At 35.5% G+C, this 23,976-nt stretch overlaps 1 protein-coding gene across 2 annotated transcripts in view; it reads right to left on the bottom strand.

The window, feature by feature from the left end:
• Positions 1–23,976, bottom strand: part of IFT80 (intraflagellar transport 80) — a 123,562-nt gene that overhangs the window by 99,005 nt on the left and 581 nt on the right. For both annotated transcript variants that reach the window (XM_073897957.1, XM_073897959.1), the window contains exons 2-3: positions 10,669–10,749; positions 8,023–8,246 (exon numbers count right to left, since the gene is read on the bottom strand). In XM_073897957.1, the coding sequence (XP_073754058.1) occupies positions 8,023–8,246; positions 10,669–10,703 (259 nt within the window). In that variant the 5' untranslated portion in view covers positions 10,704–10,749. The remainder of the gene's footprint in view (positions 1–8,022; positions 8,247–10,668; positions 10,750–23,976) is intronic.

Here is a 23,976-nt window from a genome sequence, read left to right as displayed (position 1 = left end):
ACACTGTGCCAGGCACTAGGTAGACAAAAAGGAGCAGGCTACTTGATTGCTGTTCTCAAAAAGCTCACACATATATAGGTAAAAAGTACAACTTTTTAAGGACCTAAGCAAACTAAGAGATGTCAAGGGGACAAATCAACTGTGCAAAGAATAAGTGCTACAAAAAAAAAAAAAAAAAAAAGAATAAGTGCTACAGAAAGCTGAGAAAAAGGGGCACCCAGGTGGCTCAGTCAGTGCCTTCAACTCAGGTCATGATCTCAGGGTCCTGGGATTGAGCCCCGCATTGGGCTCCCTGCTCAGCAGGGAGGCTGCTTCTCCCTCTGCCTGCCGCTCCCCCTGCTTGTGCGCGCTCTCTCTCTCTCTCTATGATAAATAAATAAACAAACAAACAAATAAATAAATAAAATCTTTAAAAAGCTGAGAAAAGATCATGAAATAATGTGGGTTTGAATAATCATGAAATCTAGTAATACATAGCTCATAATAATTATTTTAATTAAGTACAGTGACATTAGAAACTTCCCTCAAATCTATCTATCTATATCTATCTATCTATCTATCTATCTAATCTATCTATCTTGCAGTAAAAAAATCACGTGCCTAATCAAATTTTAACTCAGAGAAGTTACTTTGTTTGAATTCACTTTTAACTTAAGGCTTTTCAAGACTGTTTTAATATTAACAATTCATTAAAAATATATCTAAAACAGGGGCACCTGGGTGGCTCAGTTGGTTAAGTGTCTGCGTCCAGCTCAGATCATGATCCCAACATTCCGGGATCATGCCCCGTGACAGGCTCCCTGCTCAGTGTGGGGAGTATGCTTCTCCCTCTGCCTCCCCCTGCTCATGCTCTCGCTCTCTCTCAAATAAATGAATAAAATATTAAAAAATATACATACTTGAGATGGTTTAAAACATTTCTCTGGAAAACTCTAATACAGATGGCTTTGAAATATTTAACACCTAGCACCCTTGGTTATTTTACTAACCATGTACCCATTCTTACCAACAAAGTCATTTCCTCTTTTTTACACAGTGAGCATTATTTGCAGCTCTGTTACAGCATTTTTTTATTGGGCTGTGATCTGTATCAGGGCAGGGGGCCGTGTCTTAGTCATATTTTTATTTGCAATAGTGCTTTTACATAATCAGCATTTGTTAAACTTGACCAACTCAGTAACCATTTTGTAACTTAAAAAAAAAAAAAGACTATGCTGACATTCTTTTTTTCTCATTCCATCTAATAGCTTTTTCTCATCGTTCATTTTCTAAGCCCTCTACAATAAGCTACCCTTTTCCTTCATCTAACTACCCACTAGCAGCAACTACTTTTCCCCATACCTTCCTTTTAACTTTATATTTATCGCTGGGTCATTTTTGAATGTAATAAGATTACTTTGAACTCAACTGTTATTCTCTTCATGAAACTAACTTGAAATTAATTGGGATATACTTTTTATGCATTGCTTTACAGAGAAAATGCAAGGGGGAACAAATTTCAAAAGAGGAAATTGTAAAGATGACATACAGTAAGTGGAAAGCTAATCCTATGGCCATTGTTTACTTTATTGAGGTCTGTTCTCACTAAATGTTAGCATATTGCCTATCACAGAATACCTGCGTAATAAACAACTGTTGCAGATAATGGATGAATCCATCACCAAAGAGATTAACCAAATAACTCTTAAACCAGAAATGAAGGATCCAGAAATTTCCTTTCAATCTATTCCATATTTGAGAAATTTTATATATTTAGATCATTGATATTTCTTACCCTAAAATACCTAATACTGATTTTCTGACAAGTGCTAAAATTATTCTTGCTTCCCATGACCTCACAGAAGACATATACTGGGACAACTAGGGTCAGCTCTTTGCATAGATTTGGCACTCAATAAATCTTTGGACTTTGTATTTTGTCTGATTACAGATTACATGAATAGCACACCCAGAATAAACCATAAATATAAAACACTATATATCAAATATTTTAATTTTTTTATTTAAAAAAATTTTTTTAAGTAGGCTCCACACCCAATGTGGGACTTGAACTCAGGACCCTGAGATCAAGAGTTGCAAGCTCTACCACCTGAGCCAGCCAGGTGCTCCCATATATCAAATATTTTTAAGCCCATAATTATCCATTTAACTATTTTGTTTCTTCTCTCCAAATTTTCTATAATCTTTTAAAAATGCAAGACCCAAACTAGAGATGAATTTATTTCTAATTATTTGCCAGGGGTGGGGTAGAGAAGAGAATATAATCAATATGGTTATATTAATGTATTGATTTACTGAACAAAAAAGTGGATTTGGATAACAAACATGGATATTTAAATCCTAAGGTAGAAAATTAACCTTTTGTTCATTAAAGAAAAAAAATAAACTTTTTAAAAAGAGGGAAATGTTATAAAAGAGAAGAATACTGTGTCTCTCTCTGTCAAATAAATAAAATCTTTAAAAAAAAGGGGGGCCGCCTGGGTGTCTCAGTTGTTAAGCAGCTGCCTTCCGCTCAGGTCATGATCCCGGGGTCCTGGGATAGAGCCCCACGTCGGGCTCCCTGCTCTGTGGGAGGCTTGCTTCTCCCTCTGCCACTCCCCCTGCTCATGTTCCCTCTCTCGCTGTGTCTCTCTCTGTCAAATAAATAAATAAAATCTTTAAAAAAAAAAGAGAGAGAAGAATAGAGGAAACATTAAAATTATATAAAACACATTTCTTAAAGTTAGAAATGCCTTAGGAAATGTCCATGGAAACATGAAAGGGCTTGGAATAGGGTGTTAGGAAAAAGGACACATGAGCGCTTTTGCATACTGCTTAATAGCAGAAATGATTTGGCAGATGGTTGCAAAAAGCCAGAGATCTATAACCAACCACCAACTTATGATAAAAGAAATGAACACACAAAATCGTTTTAAAGTGGAATTTTTAAATAGACATATTAAGAAAATAAGGGAATTATCTTAAGATATCTAATACAATGTATTAAAAAAATTATCTTTCAGTAAATGTAATTTAAAGAGTATTTAACAGCTTTACAAAAGACTTTACACCAGAATTCCCCTAATGCATTTTATATAATTCAAGTATTTTTTTATAAATGTAAATCTTAATACATTGTCAAATATCTCTTCTAAAAAGTAGCATACAGCTGCATGAAATATTCAAAAAGAAGTAGTAATGTTGGAGAGAATTATTGGTAAGACAAAACACTTGGCAAAAGTCTGCCTTATGTATTTAAGGACCTGCCACCAAATCTCAGGGATCTCTTTTGGAATGTTACCACTACACAGAAGAGGGAGGGGGTATGATGAAGGAACACTGGAAGAGTAATAAGAACAAACTCAAAAACTGTAACCCTTCTCTGCCAACATTGGGGAAGAAAAATCAAGAAAAGAAAGTTGGTGGCAACTAGAAAAGAGAAACTCCTGAGCAGTAAATTAAATTTTTAAGAAAAATTTTTTAAGAATTGGGTTAACATCATACAAAATTAAAAAGTCCTAGAGATCTGGTGTACAATATTGTGCATATAGTTAACAATACCACAATGTATATTTAAAAACTTGTTAACAGGGTAGATCTCATGTTATATACTTTTTTAACCAGAACAGTATATTTTTTAAGTATTGGGTTAACAAATAATATAGCTCTGATATATAAAATAACCTCAAATGTTTATCTGACAGAAAACCCCTTGACCATCTCCCATTGACAACTACTTTCTTTTTTCTTGAACATTTCTTTTTCATTTCTGGATGCTCTTTTCTATCTTATCCTTCCATTTCTTTTCTTTGATCTATCATACTTTTCCCTCTCTTTCACAAGTTCCCAGATATTCATCATCCTAGCTTAGAAGAAAATACTCAACTACTCTGCTTTGGTTCTCACTTCTTTCCACATCTAGCTGTGGCATGTAATGTTATTTGTTTTATTATACAGTAAACCTAAAAATAAAATTAAATGTTATAGTTTCTCGAGTCATAATATATTTATACTTATATATTTAAATAAATCTCACAAATTTATCTCTTAAATTACATTTTTACATTAAAATTTTTTCCCTCGCAGAAAGTGTTTTCTCTAAAACCAATTTGAAATAGAGACCCAAGCAATTATTCTTTAGTTGGGTGTAATTAAGTGATCTTAATTCAGAGAAACATTCAGACAACAGAAATTATCAAGACTAATTATATTTATTGTCCATATTCACCAGACAAAACTCAATTCTTATATACTATTGCGTTTAAAAAGGAAAAGGCAAAGAAAATATACAGTATGTCACCTTCTGTGTAATACAAAAAGTGAAATGAGAAAATATGCATGTATGTTTACTTTTGCCAAAAGAAACACAGAACGATAAATCAGAACCAAAGAGATTGTTTACCTACAAGGAGTAAACAGAAACAAGGAGTATGGGATTGGGTGGTAGTAGTGACATTGCTCTGAATACGCTTTTTTTAATATAGTTTTGTCTTTGTGGAGCCATCCATGTTAATGTTTTACATATTCAAAAAATAATCAAATCAACAAGGATGGGGAAGAATGGAAACCTTAAGTAGAAAACAAACACAAATAATACATTTAACTGTATTTTAAGTGACTAACATAACAGTTAAGGAAGGGGGAAATGCAGGTAACTTTTGAACACAGGACTTTGACTCTATATATTCAGTATAAAGATAAAAACAGAAGTAAACAAATATTAAACTCTAGTTTTTTACAGTAGTGTAGATTAGCCATTCTGAAACAACCTACTGTGTACTACAGAATTGAACAAGTGAGTAAACATATTGAAAATAATAATGGGAGCCAGGCTCCCTATTTCCAAGTATGAAAAAAAGAAAGACTGGAATTAACCCTATAATGAATTGGTGGCATCGAAGGAACTCATGATTTTTAGTATGGAAAGGAAGGAAGGAGAAGAGAAAAGGAAAGAGCAGGAAAGAAAATGGAGGGAAGAAGGGCAGGAGAAAGAGAAAAAGAAATAGCTGTAGATATTTATGTCTTTAAATATACATTTATGGGACGCCTGGCTGGCTCAGTTGTTAAGCGTCTGCCTTCGGCTCAGGTCATGATCCCGGGGTCCTGGGATTGGGATCCTGGGATCGAGCCCTGCATCAGGCTCCCTGCTCGGCGGGAAGCCTGCTTCTCCCTCTCCCACTCCCCCTGCTTATGTTCCTGCTCTCGCTATCTCTCTCTCTGTCAAATAAATAAATAAAATATTTAAATAAATAAATATACATTTATATTCCTATTTCTTAGCTCTCTGAAAGGATCTTGAAGCAAACACACCTCATTGAAATGAGCTTTGCTAGCACTCTCATCTTGTTTTTAAAATACCAGAAAGCACCAAGAAAAGAACAGGTCTCCTTGGAGAAACGGATGATTTGGGGGGCTGGGATTGGGAAAGTACAAGATAAGCCTCAAATAGCCTGTGCCAGCAAAAAAATACTCAAAAAATGATGAGAAAACACTACCCCACCCCCCCAAAAAATTCACTGGACCTGGCTAGATTGGGCTCCACTGGCCAAATCTGGGACAATTTTCACAACAAAATCAAAAAATTACAGAAATAAAATAAAGAATCTATGAGTCTAATCTGACATAAGTAAACAAATAAATGGGTAGGAGAGGGGAGATTCTTCTTTGCAGCAGAATGCCAACTAATCAATATGGAAGGAATTATGGAATTTTTTTTTAAAAATCACCATTTAGCAACCCTCTGAGTAATAAATGATTCAGCCAAATATCAACAATAGATGCTAAAATAGTAGGTAGAAGTTTAAGGAGGAAAAGAATATTTTTACATAGTCTGAAACTATCCGTTCACAAATTATTTATTAAAAGGTAAAAATAGGGGTGCCTGGGTGGCTCAGTCGTTAAGCATCTGCCTTTGGCTCAAGTCATGATCCCAGGGTCCTGGGATAGAGCCCGCATCAGGCTTCCTGCTAGGCAGGAAGCCTGCTTCTCCCTTTCCCACTACCCCTGCTTGTGTTTCCTCTCTCGCTGTGTCTCTCTCTGTCAATATATAAATAAATAAAATCTTTAAAAATAAATAAATAAATAATAAAATAAAAATAAATAAAAGGTAAAAATAGTAACTTCACAGATTACTTTAGTGAATACAACCTTTCAAACTAAACAAAGTTAACATCACCAATCATGGGTCAAACCAGCATCATGAATCTCTCAATGTGATGCCCTAATTATTGTACACTGAAAAATGTGTACACTGAATCTAATTATGAGGAAGTATCAGACAAACACAAATTGAGGAACATTCTATAAAGGAAAAACAGATCTGTATTCTTCAAAACCGTTAAGATCATAAAAGAAAGACAGGAGACTCTAGATTAAAGGAGGTTAGAGAGATATGACAAAAGCAATATGTTATTCTGTACCAGAAAAAACAAATTTCTATAAAAGATGTTACTAGGACAATTGTTAAAATTTGAGTATGAACTGTATATTCAACTTAACATCAATGTTAAATTTCCTGATTTTGTTCAACGTATCGTGGTTATATAACAGAAAATCCTCATTCTTGGGAAATGCACTGAAGTATTTATGGTAAAAGGGGCCTGTTGCACGTCTATAAATTACCCTTAAATACTTAGGGGAAAAAAGCGTGTGTGTGTGTGTGTGTGTGTGTGTGTGTGTGTGTGTGTGTAGTGAAGTGGGGTAGAGAGAGGGATAGAGCCTGAGGATAAAGTATATGGGACAAAATGTTAACAGGAAATGAATTTGGATAAAGGATATGCAGGAGTTATTTCTACAATTTTTACAACCTTTCTGCAAATGTGAAATTATATCAAAATTAAAAGTTGTATTAAAATTAGTACAAAATTAAAAAAGTCAACCCTTTGTTTTATCATCTGAGGTAAACAAATTCTAGCTGTGGTTCACAGTCAATCTTCTAAGTCCAGCTACTTTCACACAGTATCTCATTTAATCAAGATTCAGAAAAATAAGGTTAAAAAAAAAACTATCGTAAGTTCTGTCTGTAAAAGAAGTAAAATCTGATTCAATACTTTGCCATAACATCCCTTCCCTGTTCTGGTTACAAAAGCCCTCTTCTCTTTCTCTTTCCTTTTCCATGGTGGCCTGAGGCCTACTGTGTTCAGTCAGTCAGTGTCCCATTCCCTTGACTAAAGTGATTCTTTCATTGGCACATGACCCAAGCTCGCCCAAAACTCTCTCTGCAACTTGTCTGCAAAAGATACTGAGGAAGAAGCACTCTCTCTGCTGACATTTCTTTTCTAGGATGAGCCTTGGGTTACTGGCTGCCATCACGCTCACCTTGTGGGGACAGCCCATCTAACAGATGGTGAGAACAAGGGCCTAATGCAGCTGTGGTTGAAGATCTACCCCTGGAGTTAGGTGAACCAAAAAACTACATCTGTGCATAAGTTAGTCAAGTAAGTTTCCATCACTTTTGATGAATGTATTTTTAATTAACATAGTAGGTAAAGTGTAATACAGACAAAAAAAGTTCAAGTTATTTCAATGAAAATAAAAACATTCCCACAAAAAGAAAAATTATGCTTTTTACTCACCAGTAATAAAGCTACAGTCAAATTAAATAAATCACCAACTCTATTGAGTGGAAATTAACATGTACTAGAAAATAAAGACAATATTCAATAGCTTATTAAATGTTGCATTGTGCCCATATTTTTTGTGTATGTCCATATCTTTTTTAGTGTGTTTATGTTATAAAGTTAAATTTGAAGAAATCAGAAACCAAAACTGATAACAGCTTAACAACTACTTTCTGTGAGGTCACAGAAAAAGTAAAGCTGAAAGCTCAGATCAAATCCTACGATATGCCAGCTTCACTTTCTCCCATGACAATAGTTTTATAGCCTATACACAAACCAAATGACTACAAAGATTTTGAATTAAATGTGTAGATAGAGGTATGCAGATCTACAAATATCAGCTTTGTAAAACAACTAAAAGCATGTCACACTAATATGTCTTTTAAATACAAAGATGAGCATATAACATTTATTAAAAACTTACCATCAGAACTTGTGAGGACAAAGCTTTCTGCTTGAGTTTGTTTCTTTATGCCTAAACTTTTTGGAAACCAGTGAAGATCTATTGGGTAAATATCATCAGGAAGCTTTACTATTTGACTTGTTTCACTGGTTAACAAGTTCCACTTCACTATCTGGTGATCATCACTACATGAATACAGTTCTTCAGCAGTAGTCCAGCCCACACAGCTTACTAATTCTTGATGTGCCACCATGTTAAGGAGATATTAAACACACAAAAACCTTAAATCTTAATAAATAAAATAATTTGCAGATGCAGATTATAAGAAAAAGGTAAAATAGGGTCAAATGTTTCAAGCTTCTAAATATACTTTTCATTTCATGACTTCATATTTTTTCCATATAAAGGAAAATAAGCATCTATCAAGACAGTTGTAAGAAGAATGGAAAGCAAGAAATCCACATGCCAAAAGAGGACAAAAAGAAAGATCTGACAACATGAAAATTTTTAAACTGTGTTACAAAAGATTCCATAAATAAGGCCAAAAGATACACAAAGACATCTAACAGATCAAAAGGTATGAAAGGATATACACTAAACTGTTGGGTTATAGGTGAGAAGAAAAGTGAACTATAATTTTTAAATCTACATAGATCTATATCATATTAGAAGAAATATGTATTATTTTGATAAGTTAAAAAAATCAAGTGTTAAAAGAAGACTGAAATCTAATAGTAAAATACCTACTTAAATTACACATTATAATAACAATTTACCTAGAAAAAAACCTACAGCTTAACTGCCAAAACTAAAATCTTACCAAACTTTTTGACATTAAATTCAGGAAACAATTCAATTATAATTTACTGCACCTACACGATGCATAGCACTGGCTAAGATATGAATCCTAAAATTCCTACTTTATTTAACCCTTTTTTTCGGTCTCTGATTTATCAGGAGGATTTCTATAAATTGAGGAGCTCAAGTAGCCCTCTGTTCCTCCGTCAGAACAGGCTGCTTACCCTAGCAGAACTGTGTATATAGAGAAGGCATTTCAGTTTGTCATTTACAAGGAAACTTTCTCTTACATATATCTGGGTATCTGTATTACCAGATCATTCCTGGTTGGGTTGTTTGTTCTCTTGCTATTATTGTATAATCCTTTTACTTCCTCCACTTCTGACCAGTGCTTTTTATTGGCTTATCTAAGCAATCAATAAACTCCAAGGAAAAAGAAACAATGTGCTATAATTATTCTGGAATGTTCTAAGATTTAATACTTCAAAAGCAATAACCAAAAAGGTAAAAGAGAAATTATAGGAAGATCTTAAGAGTCTACAAAAATAGATAACAAAGTAGCATTGGAATATTCAACATATAATCTAAACAAAAGGACCTGGATATCATGAGACCATTACTGAAAAAACTGTTCCAATATAATTGCTATGGTCTAAACAGTGTTAGGTAAAACTTAACATTAGACAGGAAGAATGTTAGATAAAACCAAGAAAGGAAGAAAATACACACAAACACACATACACAACACACCCATTTCAAAACAAAAAACATTATATAAATTGCTGTAAGTGCACATCGGCCATGTGTGACGTATCTTCAACCTATCAGGTCAACTAAGAGTATGGGAGAAATGAGGGGACTGACAGACTAAGAAAGTTTAAAAAAACTGTTACTCTTCAACTTGAAAAGGTAAAAGCAAACAGACACAGTCAAAATCTCTAAGATTATATATGGCGTGAACTCTTGAGCGCACACTTTGAAAAGACAGTAAAAAGGATTTAAGGAGAAATCAAAGGAATTATATCTTCACTCAAGAGGTAAAATAAGTAAGAGAGTATAAATTTTAAAAAATTTGATCAAATGTCTAAACAGTGCTTTGATATCTCTGATGAAGAACCACATTTTTCTCTATTTCAAAGCTACATTTTGTAAGATAAAATAAAAATGAATTATTAGAAAAATTATCTTATATCTGGATGTTGTGACAATGTCAAATTGCTACAAAAAATTCTTACCTCTTACTTTCTAATTTCTGTACTTATCCCTTCACAGACCTGCAATAGTCTACAGTTGATTCTTTATAGAAGCACTAATCTAAGTAACTAAGAATGAAGGTAGAGAGACCTGTCATATCTTCCTGACACAAAATTGGGTATTCTTGCTAACAAAATATAGGGTCATGCATTTGAGAAAATATTTATAATCGCTACCTTCCCACATGAAATAATAAAGGTCTGACTGCTCGGATTTCCCCAGCTTATCCTCCACTTTATCATGAGTATGAAGAAATAAAGGAGAACTCAATGAAAACATGCTAAATCACACTAGCAAAGAAATTATTTGGTTTTTAAAAAAGAGCCGCTCTTTAAGATCCTACTAGACTAAACAAAAACTGTGTTTTATGTACTTAAGCACAGTACTTAAATAGAGTAAGAAAAATGTCAATAAGAATTTGAAAGTAAGATTTAGAGCAAATAGTTTGCTTTGGAAAATTACCTGCAAAACATGATCTCAAATATTTCAAAAACAATTTAGCTAACTTACCATTAAAAGAATGAAAAAAAATCCACTCTTTAACTAGAATACAATATAGTAAACTTTTAACAATAGATGATCACAATAAGGTTTGTAAGTATCAAAAGGATATGTTTTGGTTCTTTTAAAAGAGAGATCTTCAGTCTCATGTCTCCACTTTCAGCAAAATTTTAAAATGCAACTTGATTGTATTCACTGTAAAAATAAAAGGGGGAAAATATAAAATTTACATTAAGAACAAACACATGTACACAAAAAAATAAAAGCAAACAAAACATCTTAGCACTCCAAGGACACTAAAACACCTTTAATACTGTTGGCATCATATACATGGAAAGAAGAAGAAAACTACTCGGTGTGCTAACCCTGCCAAGGAGTGACTGGAAGCCTTGGGTTGGTTGTAGAGGTCTTCTACAACCTGCCTGAAACAGTTCTACAAGTGCAGACCACCATTAAATCTGAGCAGGTAAATAATTTCCAAAGGCTGTCCTGGGGCCAAATCAAAAGACTCTGTAAACTGGGAACCCCTTAATGGCAGATCATTATTGGTCCTATTGAATGGTACATTAGAATAAATTCCCAAGGTCTAATCAAGGGATCAAGGCCTTAATTTTAATGGCCTCAATTCTGGACCCCACATGTGAATATTATGACATCATCAATCTGAGGTAGATAGAGATTGGAGGTAGATATACTGTCCAACACTTATGGTTGCCATGGTGGCAATGTGAAAAATAAGTGCGTTATTTAAGGAAAAGGTAATAAATCTCTTATAAAAGTTACATAAAAATCACAATATAATCGCCAAATAAAAATATGAAAAAGGAAGAGTAATACTCCCCCAAATAACCTTGTCACCAGAAGATATAAATCAAATGGAGTTTCCTCAAAAAATTAAAAATAGAACTATCCTATAATCCAGTAATCACCCTACCAGGTATTTAACCAAAGAATACAAAAACACTAACTCAAAAGGAAATATGTACCCCTATGTTCACTGTACCATTATTTACAATAGCCAAATTATGGAAGCAGCCCATGTGTAAATTGATAGATGGATAAAGAAGGTGGTGCATAATCACCCATAAAAAAGAATGAATTCTTGCCATTTGCAACAACGTGCATGGAACTAGAGTATTATGCTAGCGAAGTAAGTCAGAAAAAGATGAATACCATATGATCTCCTCATGTGCGGAACTTAAGAAACAAAGCAAACAAAGGAAAAGAAAGAGAAAGAGAGAGACAAACCAAGAAACAGACTCAACTATAAAGAACAAACTGATGATTATGGGGGGGGTGTGAAATAGGTGATGAGGATCAAAGAGTACACTTATCGTGATGAACACTGAGTAATGTATAGAATTGTTGAATCACTATATTGTACACCTGAAACTAATATAACCCTGTATGTTAACATACTGGAATGAAAATAAAAACTCAAAAATATATATATATAAATTGGGACACCTGGGTGGCTCAGTCAATTAAGCATCTGACTCTTGATTTCAGCTCCGGTAATGATCTCAGAGTGCTGAGATCCAGCCCCAGGTGGAGCTCCAAGCTCAGCAAGGAATCTGCTTGAGATTCTTTCTCTCCTTCTCCTTCTGGCTCTCCCCGCCCCCTAACCGGTTCATGCTTGCACACATGCACACTCTCTCTCTCTCTCTCTCTCTCAAATAAATCATAAATCTTTAAAAAAAATTATTCTTAGGGCGCCAGGGGGCTCAGTCGGTTAAGCAGCCAATTTTTGATTCTGGCTCAGATCATGATCTCAGGGTCCTGGGATTGAGCCCAGGGGCAGGCTCCCTGCTCACTGGGGAGTCTGCTTGTCCCACTCTCCCTCTGCCCCTCCCCCCCTGCTCGCTCTCTCTCAAGTAAATAATTTTTTAAAAATTTAAAAAAATAAATTACTCATATATATATTTATAACTCATATATGTTTATATAAACCAAGAAAATTGCTAAATTGTCTGAACCTAATTTATAGTTACAGAATTCTGAGTAATATCACTAACCTAAAGAGAAAAAAACAAATGAAAGTGTAATTGAAGGAAAAAAGACCTCTTCGCGCAGAAAATTACTGCTAATCACATCAAAGGAGGTGCTGAGTATAGATAAGTATTCAGTGGGTCTCCCTTAGATAATTTCTCATTCTCCCAAATCCAAGAAGACTTTTAGATCAGCAAAGTGCTAAATACAGCTGTATTTCAAAATACCTTTTTCACTTATCCTGCTCATAAATTTGTTAGACTGGGTGGGGGTGGGGACTGTTAAAACCACAGAAAAAAATCTGAAGTTTTATGGTCAACCAATATGCAACTAGGGTCAGAAACACTTCTCCAGTTAGTTCACTAAGGGAGATTTGTTCTTCTTCAAAAGTATGAATCTATGTATAGTAGTAAGAGCAAGAATACTGCTCTCTCCTAGGCACACCTCCCAGGGCTTACTTTTTGGTCCTTAGAAGCACCTTTAGCACCTTTCTCAAAACTCCTTCCTCCCTTCCATCAGACCTTCTCTAATTACAGGAAAAAGAGCAAAAGTATTTACAAAATGCTGCTTTTTCATAATAATTCAAATTCACCAAGCTTAAAAGGACCTTATTTTTTTTTTTAAGATTTTATTTATTTATTTGACAGAAAGAGAGACAGCAAGAAAGGGAACACAAGCAGGGGAAGTGGGAGAGGGAGAAACAGGGTCCCTGATGAGCAGGAAGCCTGATGCGGGGCTCCCTGGATCATGACCTGAGCCGAAGGCAGATGATTAACGACTGAGCCACCCAGGTGCCCTGCTTAAAAGGATTTTAAAACAATAAAGGCAGACAAATTGGTGCTTCTGGAAATGACAACACAATAGATAAGAAAATATACGTAAAATCTGAATATACAACTGTAATCAGAAACCTAAAAGATCTTTGGCAAAAGTATGATGTATCCTACATCAAAATCCTCAAATTGCTGAAATCCATGACAATTAGGAATAATTCCTCACCAAAGAAATTACAATTCCATGTAAATAGTAAAGGCAGTATGGTTTTATAAGAAAGGTATCTGCAGCCATTCAGAAACCTGGTGCCAAGGAATCAGAGCATGGCATTCCAACACTGGGAAGATTCTCCCTTGCTCAGAAGATTTTCCCCCATACATCCTATTTAGCTGAGATCATCTGCATGAAGGAAATGTGCATTCTGATGTGAGATTGGATAGTGGTATAAGGGAAAGGAAGTATTAGAGCATAGCCAATTTGAGGAAGTGCAGAGCTGCCTGAGGACTACATTGAGGCTTTTTTTCTGCCCAAAGCCACAGTCACCAAGGATCTGACCAGTCAATAGTATTTGGGTAGAGGGAGTGGCTAAGGTGGGGGAGATAACTGTAAGAAAATCTCTACAGTATAGCTAAATTGATCTATTTTGCAATTTTATATGTGAAATAGATGGCTTTACCACTAAAAATCATTAATAAATTGGTTTTGGCCCAGTATAAGTCAACATCTGTGGGGCTTAAGAGGAAAAAAATGTAAGGGACGCCTGAGTGGCTCAGTCAGTTAAGCATCTGCCTTTACCTCAGGTCATGATCCCAGGGTCCTGGGGTCCAGTCTGCATCCTGCATCAGGCTCCTTGCTCAGCGGGGAGCCTGCTTCTCCCTCTCCCTCTGCCTCCCACTCTCCCTGCTTGTGCTCTCTCTCTCTGTCAAATAAATAAATAAAATCTTTAAAAAAAATTCAGATTTGAGTTTTTAATATTTTTTATTATGTGTCAATTATACCAGATTTTGAGAGAGAATGTAGACATTGGTAATGATAAGGTAGGTTAAGACCGTGAAAGTTGGTATATGAGGTCAGGGAACTAAGAGGCCAGGGAATGGAATGGAATGATTTGTGGATATTACATCACTGAGAATAATGACAATAATAGTGGTAGAGGATAAAGACAGCTAGCCAGGTGCTAAAATATTCACTGAATGAGGAAAAATTGCAAAGAGATCTGCAGCTGACTGCATAAAGGATAGAGAATGGTTTAATCTAGTAGGACTTGTTTAAAGGGACTAGGGAATTATAAAGAGGAAGAGAAAATCAATTGTCCAGATACATCAATGAGAAACAAGGCCTTTTGACACACGGATCCTGGGAGGCAAAATAGCCTCCACTTGAAGGGGCCATGGGGAAAGCAATTTCCTTAGGAAACAACCAGATTTAACTTAGACTACCAAGGTAAAGGGATCATTCAGAGTAAAGGTTGAAAATGCAGATTTGGCCAATGACATCCTGTGAGTTCCAAAAGGTAGAGTGGTAGGATTTGGATGGGGAGGAGCTAAGAGTTTGGGACAGATGGTAGGAAATGGGAGAAATGGCTGGCTGTCCTCCAATATTCATTCATCCCTGCTTCTGTGGGAGAAAAATCTGAACTTTTGCTGTACACCTGGCCACCTAGAATAAAACTGTTTCCCAGCTGCCCTCGAAACTAGGTGTGGCCACATAGTGCATTAACAATTGTGAAACCCATGTGGAGATATTACAACATCATCAACCTAGTGGCCCAATCTGGGATTTACTTTCTGTGGTTAACCAAAGCAGTAATATGAAAAGTAAATGAGTTACCTAAGGAAGCCACTTTATTAACTCTATTATAAAAGTTTTATAAATCACAACATAATTCACAAATAAAAACTTGAAAAATAAGAGTAATGCTCTCCATGCTATGTCATCAAGGCCATGTATAAAATAGCAACAAGATAGAAGGACCCAAGATTCTCGACCTTGTGGAGAGTCATTATCAGTCTTGTACCACCTTTCAGTGATAGAGAAAAAGTTTTATCATGTGTAAGTTACCATCATCAACAGCTAAACCCAATAACGAACTAACAGAGGAAATTGAGAGTCTTGAATGTGGAGATGGAGGTAAACGTGGATATAAGCATGCTGGAATAGTCCCAATGGTCTCTCAAGGGAGGGTGGATAATCAATTTAAATTGTAGCCTTCTTCCTGGAACTGGTCTCAGGTAGTTATGCGGTGTTGATGCAGTTTTGTAAGGGAGGAAGAGGCCATCTTTCTGAGAGCACATGGAACTCTGTGGGATTCCTTTTCAATCTGCCAGGAGTGTTAGGCTTTACTTCAATGGGCAGTTTAGGAAGGGAAAGGAATTGCAGAGTTATAGAGGGAATCAATTTCACCACCTTTTGTCCTAATTTTCCCAACCTTAAACTGTGGGCTCAGTTCTTGTACCTCCTCTGTGTCTACACTACTGCCATGATGGTATCACCCAGTTTCATGGCTTAATATAAATTCAAACATATTGACTACATAGTGACAACTTCCAATTTCATATCTCCAGTTCAGACTTCTGCACTGAACCTGACTTTTATATCTGATTATTTGACAACTCATCTGAATGTCTAATAGACATCTCAAACTTGAGATCCAAATCACACCTCTGATCTTTCCTCTAACTTCGCTCCTCTCATAGCTTTACCCATCTCAGTAAATGGTAATTCCTTTCTTCTGGTTGCACGGGCCAAAAACCTTAGAATTAACACCGACTCTTCTCTCACATCCCAAATCCAACTTTTAAAAATCAAAACTTTTATGCTCTATCTTCAGAACATCTGATTTTTGCCACCCCCACGTTGTGACCCCAGTTCCAGGTGCTATCATTTGTTACTTGAATATAATAGCCTCGTAATTGGCCTCTAACCCCTCACGATCTATACTCACCACAGCAGCCAAAGTGACTGCTTTAAAATAGATCATGGCACTTCTCTGCTCAAAATACTACAATGGCTTTCCATCTCATTCAGATGTTCTTAAAACAGTGTTCAAAGCTTTTATTAATCTGGATTCCTCTACTGTAATGGTTAATTTTATATGTCAACCTGGCTACACAATGGTGCCCAGTTATTTGGGCTAGTCTAAATGTTGCTGTAAATGTATTTTTTACAAGTAATTAACATTTATAATCAGTTGACTTACAGTAAAGCAGATTTCCCTCCATAATGTGAGTGGGCTCCATCTAATCAGTTGAAGCCTTTATGAGCAAAGACCACAGTTTCCTAAAGAAGGAATTCTGCCTCCAGACTGCAACACAGAAATTTTGCCTGAGTTTCCATTTTTTGGACTCAGGACTACAACATCAACTCCTCTTTCTCTAGAGAGCCCTAATATACCCTAATATTCTCTGATCCTACCTGATTCCTTTCTCTCTTCACTCAAACTTCTGCAAACACACAAACCTCTTCTTCTAACATACTAAGAATGCTCGTATTCTTTGCCTGAAATCCCTACCCCCAGATAGCTGCATGGCTTACTCTTCTTCCCTCCTTTGTATCTTTCCCCCAAAGTCACGTTCTCAGTAAAGCCTTCCCTATATACCCTATTTAAGGCCATCTGCCATACTATGCATTTTATTTACCGTTCCCCTTTCTAAAATGTAAGCTTCCTAAGTGCAAGAATTTTTGTCTATTTTGTTCATTCCTATATTCTCTGCAACTAGAACCATCCTTGCATACTCTAAAATGGAATCAGCAGTCATAGGTCATAAGTGTAGAAGTTAGAGGTATATAAGTGTACATATATAAAGATATTTAAGTGTAGAGGTTAAAGGAAGAAATAGAATAGTAGCTATCAAGGCCTTTTAAACTAGGGTAGACCTCAGTATGTTTGGGGACAAAAGAGAAGGAATCAGTGGAGAGGGATAGACTGGCAATACTATAGAAGCAGAGGATAACTAAGACAACATGGTTACCACAAAGTCATTTGATCAAGGGCACTGATAAACACATAAATTAACAGGTCACCAAAACATAAATACAGATGGTCAGTGGGCATTCAAAAACATGAAACAATGCTTAGCCTCAATTATAATTAAAGAAATGAAAACTAAAACAACTAGATACCATTTTTCTGTTATCAGAGTGGTTAAATGCAAAATACCCAGAACCCAGTGCTGGCGTATGGAGAAACAGACACTCGCCTACATCACTGAAGTGCAGGTAAATTACTGCTAATGGTCATTTATTCTTTTGTTCTCCACCCCAAACTTTTGACTGCCTTTCCTATACTTGGGGAATCCCCTATCTTATGAGTCCTTTTCTCATTACAAGAAACATTATTTCCTCTCTGGCCTTCCTTAGAGCTAGACAGAGGCAAGTAGCCTAGGCTCTGCCAATCTGACACATCTGTGCTACACTTTGAGTTAGAAGCTACTGATTCAATGGAAGTATTGTATAAGGAATCTACCCTGGGAAGAATTTCTAGTCATAGGAATTTATCATATACATATAAATGTACATCAAGATATATATGCAACTACATAAGCCTGTTTATTACAGAACTCTGTATAGTTCTATCAAAAACTAAATTTAAATGTTTATCATAGGGGCGTCTGGGTGGCTCAGTCGTCAGGTGTCTACCTTCAGCTCATGTCATGATCCCAGGACCAAACCTCTCTTTCCCACTCCCCCTGCTTGTGTTCCCTCTCTCACTATGTCTCTCTCAGTCAAATAAATAAATAAAATCTTTAAAAAAATAAAATAAAATAAATAAATGTTCTTCATAGATTACACATTCAGGTTGTGGATATATGTGTTTATAATGTGGAACCAAAAAGCTAGAATTAGGAACTAATTTTAAGAATTAGACTTAGCATTATGCTAATTGAAATAATCCAGTCACAAAAGAACAAATACTATATATTCCACTTATATGAAGTAGTAGAGTAGTCAAATTCATAGAGACAGAAAGTAGAGAGGTGGTTGCCAGGGGCTGGGGCAGGGATGAGGAAGAATGGGGAGTTATTCTTTAAGGGTATGGAGTTTCACGTCTGCAAGATGAAAAGAGTTCTGCGGATAGATGGAGGTGATGGTAGTATAACAATATAAATGTATTTAAAGCCACTGAACTGTACACTTTAAAATGGTTAAATGTTTTACAAAAAAAGAAAAAAAGAATTAGATTTAAGAATTAAAACTAAGAGGGGCGCCTGGGTGGCTCAGTCAATTGAGCATCTGACTCTTGATTTCGGCTCAAGTCGTTATCTCAGGGTCGTGAGATCAGCCCGAGTTTGGGCTCCTGGCTTACTGCCCCGTCTGCTTGAGATTATCTCCCTCTCCCTCTGCTCCTCCCCCTGCTTGCACTCTCTTTCTCTCTCTCAAATAAATAAATAAATAATAAAATCTTTAAAAAAAAAAGAATTAAAACTAAGAGGCAGAAGCACTAACAAGATGAGAAAAATTTTAGGCAGGAAAGAGGGAAGGCATAACTTACCAACTTACAGATAAGAAATAGCAGACATGCCTCAGGAATGAACAAGAATGTGAAGAATAGATAAATCACAAGAGTTAGATCATAAGTACATTTATACCAAGTTCTGTTTGAGTCATTTGTATATTGGCTAGCCCTTGGGTATTGATATTAAAATTAATGGTTTGCTTATGACTACCCAAGGCCCTACTTTTAAAAGTGCAATTTTTATGTACAGTTTTCTAAATTGATAGTTCTGATTGGATTCCTGTGACTCTTTCCCAGGAGAGCAAGGAGGGAGAGGGAGGCAGGCAGATCTCTTACTCAGGTTGTCCTGTCATAAAATCACTTGCAGACTAGAGCTAGGATCTCTTGCATGTCAGAGAAAAGCGAGGCAGGCTCACCATTTCCAGAGACAGATTCAAAGACATAATAAGCAAAGGAAACAGGCTTGCAAATGGCCATATTACAATTCAATTCAATTACTGAAGACCTCCAACCCCCATCCCACTCCAATGCCTCTATGCATTTGCTAAAGTGTATGTATATGCTGTGGTATTTACAGTTCTCTGCAGTTCTAGCCATGATTATATCTAGATATTGCCAACCAGACTTTTAATATTATTCTTGTTTGCTGTATTTATAATTATTTTGCAGTATGGCCTAATAAATTCTAGCCAGTAAACCATGAGATTCTCAAATCTCAAATAAGTAGTCATCTTTAATTCATCCTTTTAATTCATTAACTAGCATAAAAGAATCACATTCGACAATATGCTAGAGTGCTGTGCAGCTATTTAAAAAATGAGATGGGAGCGCCTGGGTGGCTCAGTCCATTAAGCGGCTGCCTTCACCTCAGGTCATGATTCCAGGGTCCTGGGATCGAATCCCGCATCAGGCTCCCTGCTCAGAGGGGAGCCTGCTTCTCCTTCTCCCTCTGCCTGCCGTTCCCCCTACTTGTGCTCTCTCTCTCTTTCTCTGTCAAATAAATAAAAATCTTTTTAAAAACATAAATAAAATAAAAATTAAAAATGAGATGAATTTGTGTGTGTTGAATCTGTATGTACTGATATAGAGAGATGTCTATAATGTTATACGACAAAAGCAAAGTTTATGGCAGTATAACACAATCCTTTTTGTGTAAATAAAAAGGAATATATATTTAAGCTAGAAGATTCTAAAACATTTTTCTGGGAAGATATGCAAGACAACAGAGACCTTTGTGAGGCTAGGTACAGGGGGATAAGAAGGGAAGGTTTTCATTATCATTTTATGTTTCTGTACCGTTTGAAGTTTTTACCATGATCACAGTATTTTATTTATCTATACACTTGTATATTTAGTACAGGATTATCTGAGTGATAGGATTATGGCCCAATTTTGTTTTCTTCTTTATGCATTTCTGTACTTGAAAAAAACTAATAAATGTTATTTTTCTCATAGGATCACCATTCACATTCTCTTCAGTCTCTACTGCACTTCACCACCTTCTTATTGAAATTTTTACCTACTGATATTCCAGATATTGTATTCTGTTTTCTTCCTTATATAAAATGGGTCTAATAATACCTACTTTACAGGTTGGTTATGATAATTAAATGTATGTAAAATGTCCAGTAAAGTGCCTGAAACATAGTAAGAATTAAATAATTGTTAGCTATTCATAGTGAAAATTGGTGTTTTTGTCACTCTACATATATTCACTCTTCCTAGCCACAAAGAATTTTTCTCTTTGGAACACCCACTTCCCCACTTTTAGCCCATGTGGCTTCAATGAAGCCAGCATGAGAGAGACTTAAGCCAATTAGAACATTCTATTCCCTTTGCACAGAGACTGTTTCACAGGTGGCCCAGGACTTTTGTTCAAATAAATGATGGGGAAGAAAAACTTCCCTTTTTCTCAAGACAACTTAAATTAGGTTTTCTATCATCCATAATCTAGAATCCTATCTGAGATATTACTATAATTATTTCTTCTTCCTAGAGTCTAAGAATGGACATTTTCTGGTGCTATCCTCACTTTACAAACTTAAAAAACTAATCTATTTTTAGGTTTCAACCATTCATATAGCACTGTCTCATCCTATTTTCTTTCCTAAGCTATATTCTTTGCCTCTGCTGCCCACTGGATATATCTTTCCTAATCCCAACCTACATGAATAAAAGCAAATTCATTTTTCAAAAGTCTTCCCCAAAAAACTATTCTACTTCCTCACTTCCTATTTTTTCTGTGTTAAGACAGGTGAGAATTTCAGGGTGCCTGGTGGCTCAGTGGATTAAGCATCTGCCTTCAGCTCAGGTCAGATGCCAGGGTCCTGGGATTGAGCCCTGTGTCGGACTCCCTGCCCAGCGGGGAGCCTGTTTCTCTCTCTCCCTCTGCTGCTCCCCCCTGCTTGTACTCTCTCTCTCTGTCAAATAAATAAAATCTTAAAAAAAAAGTGAGAATTTCAATAACATTCATGTACTAATATATAATATGATGTCCCTACGTACATATTATATGGATGCATATGTGTAATATGTGTCTGTGTAACATGTAAAATGTATAATATGTAAATGTATGATAGCATTATATTATCAAGAGGAATATTCATTACTATCTGTCCTGTTCTATAGCCAATTTATTAATCTTTTTTTTTAAGATTTTATTTTTAAGTAATCTCTACACCCAAGGTGGGGCTCGAACCCACAACCCTGAGATAAAGAGTTGCATGTTCCACCAGCCGAGCTAGCCAGGCACCCCAACCAATTCATTAATCTTGCACAATATTCTCTAAGTATTTATTCATTACTTATATAAATTCATGTTTATTTATTCATTTTTTATTAGTTAATATCTAATTAATCCAAATACTTACAATTAACTAAAAACTTGATTAATATTTTTAAAGATTTACCCACAAATCTAATATCAGACTTTATGAAATGTTGAAACCACATTAGCAGACAAAAAATATATCATGATGATGACAAAACTTAAGTATGCACTTAAAGAATTGCAAATGTGGATTTGAATTCTAATTCCAATTATTCTCTTTAAATTTATTTTTATTTCTTCTTACGTGGTACAATTTCACTTTAAAAATGTAAAAAGTGAGGGTTCTCTTCCCAGACTGCCTGAAATTACAAATAATGGTTGTTTGTAGATGATTTTGGATCAGAAAGATGAGACTTGATTATACTTTCCCAAATGACTGTGAGTCCATCCCAATCTGACCAGCTTCTTTTTATAATTAAATTCTGTTATTTTCATGAGAAGTATCCAAAATATTGGAAGGGATCAATCAAGTTTTTTTTCTTGTGATCCTAATCTCTTCTCAAATTACTTCTCCACTTATTCTAAGCGTCCTACTTTCACTTTAGATTTAAGTCTACTCTGTAGCTGTTTGTTATGTCTTTTCTACATTATACAACCTAGTTTAAGCATGTTTTGAAAATATTTGTTCTAAGTGGAGCATGGTTAAGTTCAACTAACTCTAAATCCATAGGTCACTTAATTGATTTATTGAAATTACATTTCTTTCTCATCTGTCGTTAAGACCTGCTATTTATAGCAATCATAAAAGGCAGTAAAACTAGAATTATCTGTAACTTGTTTTTCTTTCTATCCCCTCATCACTAGTTCAGGATTCACCAACAAAGAATAGTATCTGACTGACTCTAGGTGTTTAGACTCTTAACCATGAAAATCTACAAAAGCTATAGATTTTTCCCATGTGCCTAGATTTTTTCCATTCTATTGTGTAGGCACTTCTCCTTCCACATGGAGGACTATATACTAATACTCCAATACAGCCATGCCTGATCTAAGTCTTTTTCCTCTTTAACAAATCCCAATTAACTACCGTTATTTTTTTTAACCAAGTCATTGCTTAGCTCACAATTTTTCTAATAAGTGTTTCCTCCATATCATATCTAACATCCCCAATCTGGCTTTCAAGACTCTTCATAAGCTGACTTTCTAACTTGACATCCCATTATTCATCCTTAGCACATGCCCTAATAAGGTCAATGTTATAAACACAGTAATATCAAATGCTTACCGTGTGTGCCAGACAATTATAAACAATCCTATGAGGCAGACATTATATACTGATTTTATAATAAATATTCTCAGAGAGATTGATAAATTGAGTAAACTGTCCAAGCATGTAGCTAAAAAAATGATGGGATTTGGGATTTTGTTATTTACATCTTCTACTACACTGTCTCCGTGACTCTTTTATACCACTCAATTTGGTCTAGTCTTTGCTTTTTTCATGGTTGATATCTCTCCAACTCAGGTTTTGTAGTGTTTTACAAACTGAAAATTCAAGATTCCAGAAGCTTTCAGAGAATCACTACATTTTCTTGATATGCCTACCAGCCAAAAATTTTTTTTCATTGAGTTTTACTGTCTGTAGTTTGTCTTATGAAAACAATAATTTTTTTTCAACTTTAAAAATAAAGGTATATTATTGGTTGATGGGCATTAAAGAGGGCACTTGATGTAATGAGCACTTGGTTATATGAAACTGATGAATCACTAGATTCTGCCCCTGAAACTAATAATACACTATAAGTTAACTAACTTGAATTTAAATAAAAATAAATAAATAAATGTGTATTATAGTACTGAGTCAATGTTCCTGCAAATCACACCAGTCTCTGAACCACACCGTATTCTTACAGTTGGCAGGGAGTGTCCTCCACGCGCCTCTTGAGAATCACTGAACCTGACTCTATGCTCCTGAGGCAAGACTCATATTACTTACTTACTTAGAATGGCAATGTAAATTCATTTATAAAGCAGATTTATCGGTGCTTTACTATGACAGGCCCTAGGTATGCAAAGGTTAAAGGGGGGAAAAAATGCTCCCACTTCGCAATGTCAATTACATAAGCGTCGCTGAATAAATACTTATTGGAGGTAGTCAAATCAACCAGTGGTTAACATAATAGGAGATGAGGACCACATTTGAGAATGTAATCAAAGTTCTGCGAAAACTAACTCCCCAGAAAAATGTACAAACACACAGAATTCCGTTTAGTTTCAGCGGGGGTAGGGAGGAGTATTAGGAACTCCACTGACTCTCAATCACCTTACCACCGGGATCACAGACTCCAGGGTAAAAATCGACTAACAAAACTAAATTCTCTTGGAACAGGAATACTTGCTTAATAATCCTGACTATGCCTCACACAGTGCAACG

This window comes from Callorhinus ursinus, unplaced genomic scaffold (assembly GCF_003265705.2).
Source record: "Callorhinus ursinus isolate GAN/ISIS: 27379988/994484 unplaced genomic scaffold, GSC_fseal_2.0 scaffold1, whole genome shotgun sequence".
In the NCBI taxonomy this organism is placed as follows: Eukaryota; Metazoa; Chordata; class Mammalia; order Carnivora; family Otariidae; genus Callorhinus; species Callorhinus ursinus.
This window is presented reverse-complemented; position numbering and strand designations above follow the sequence as displayed.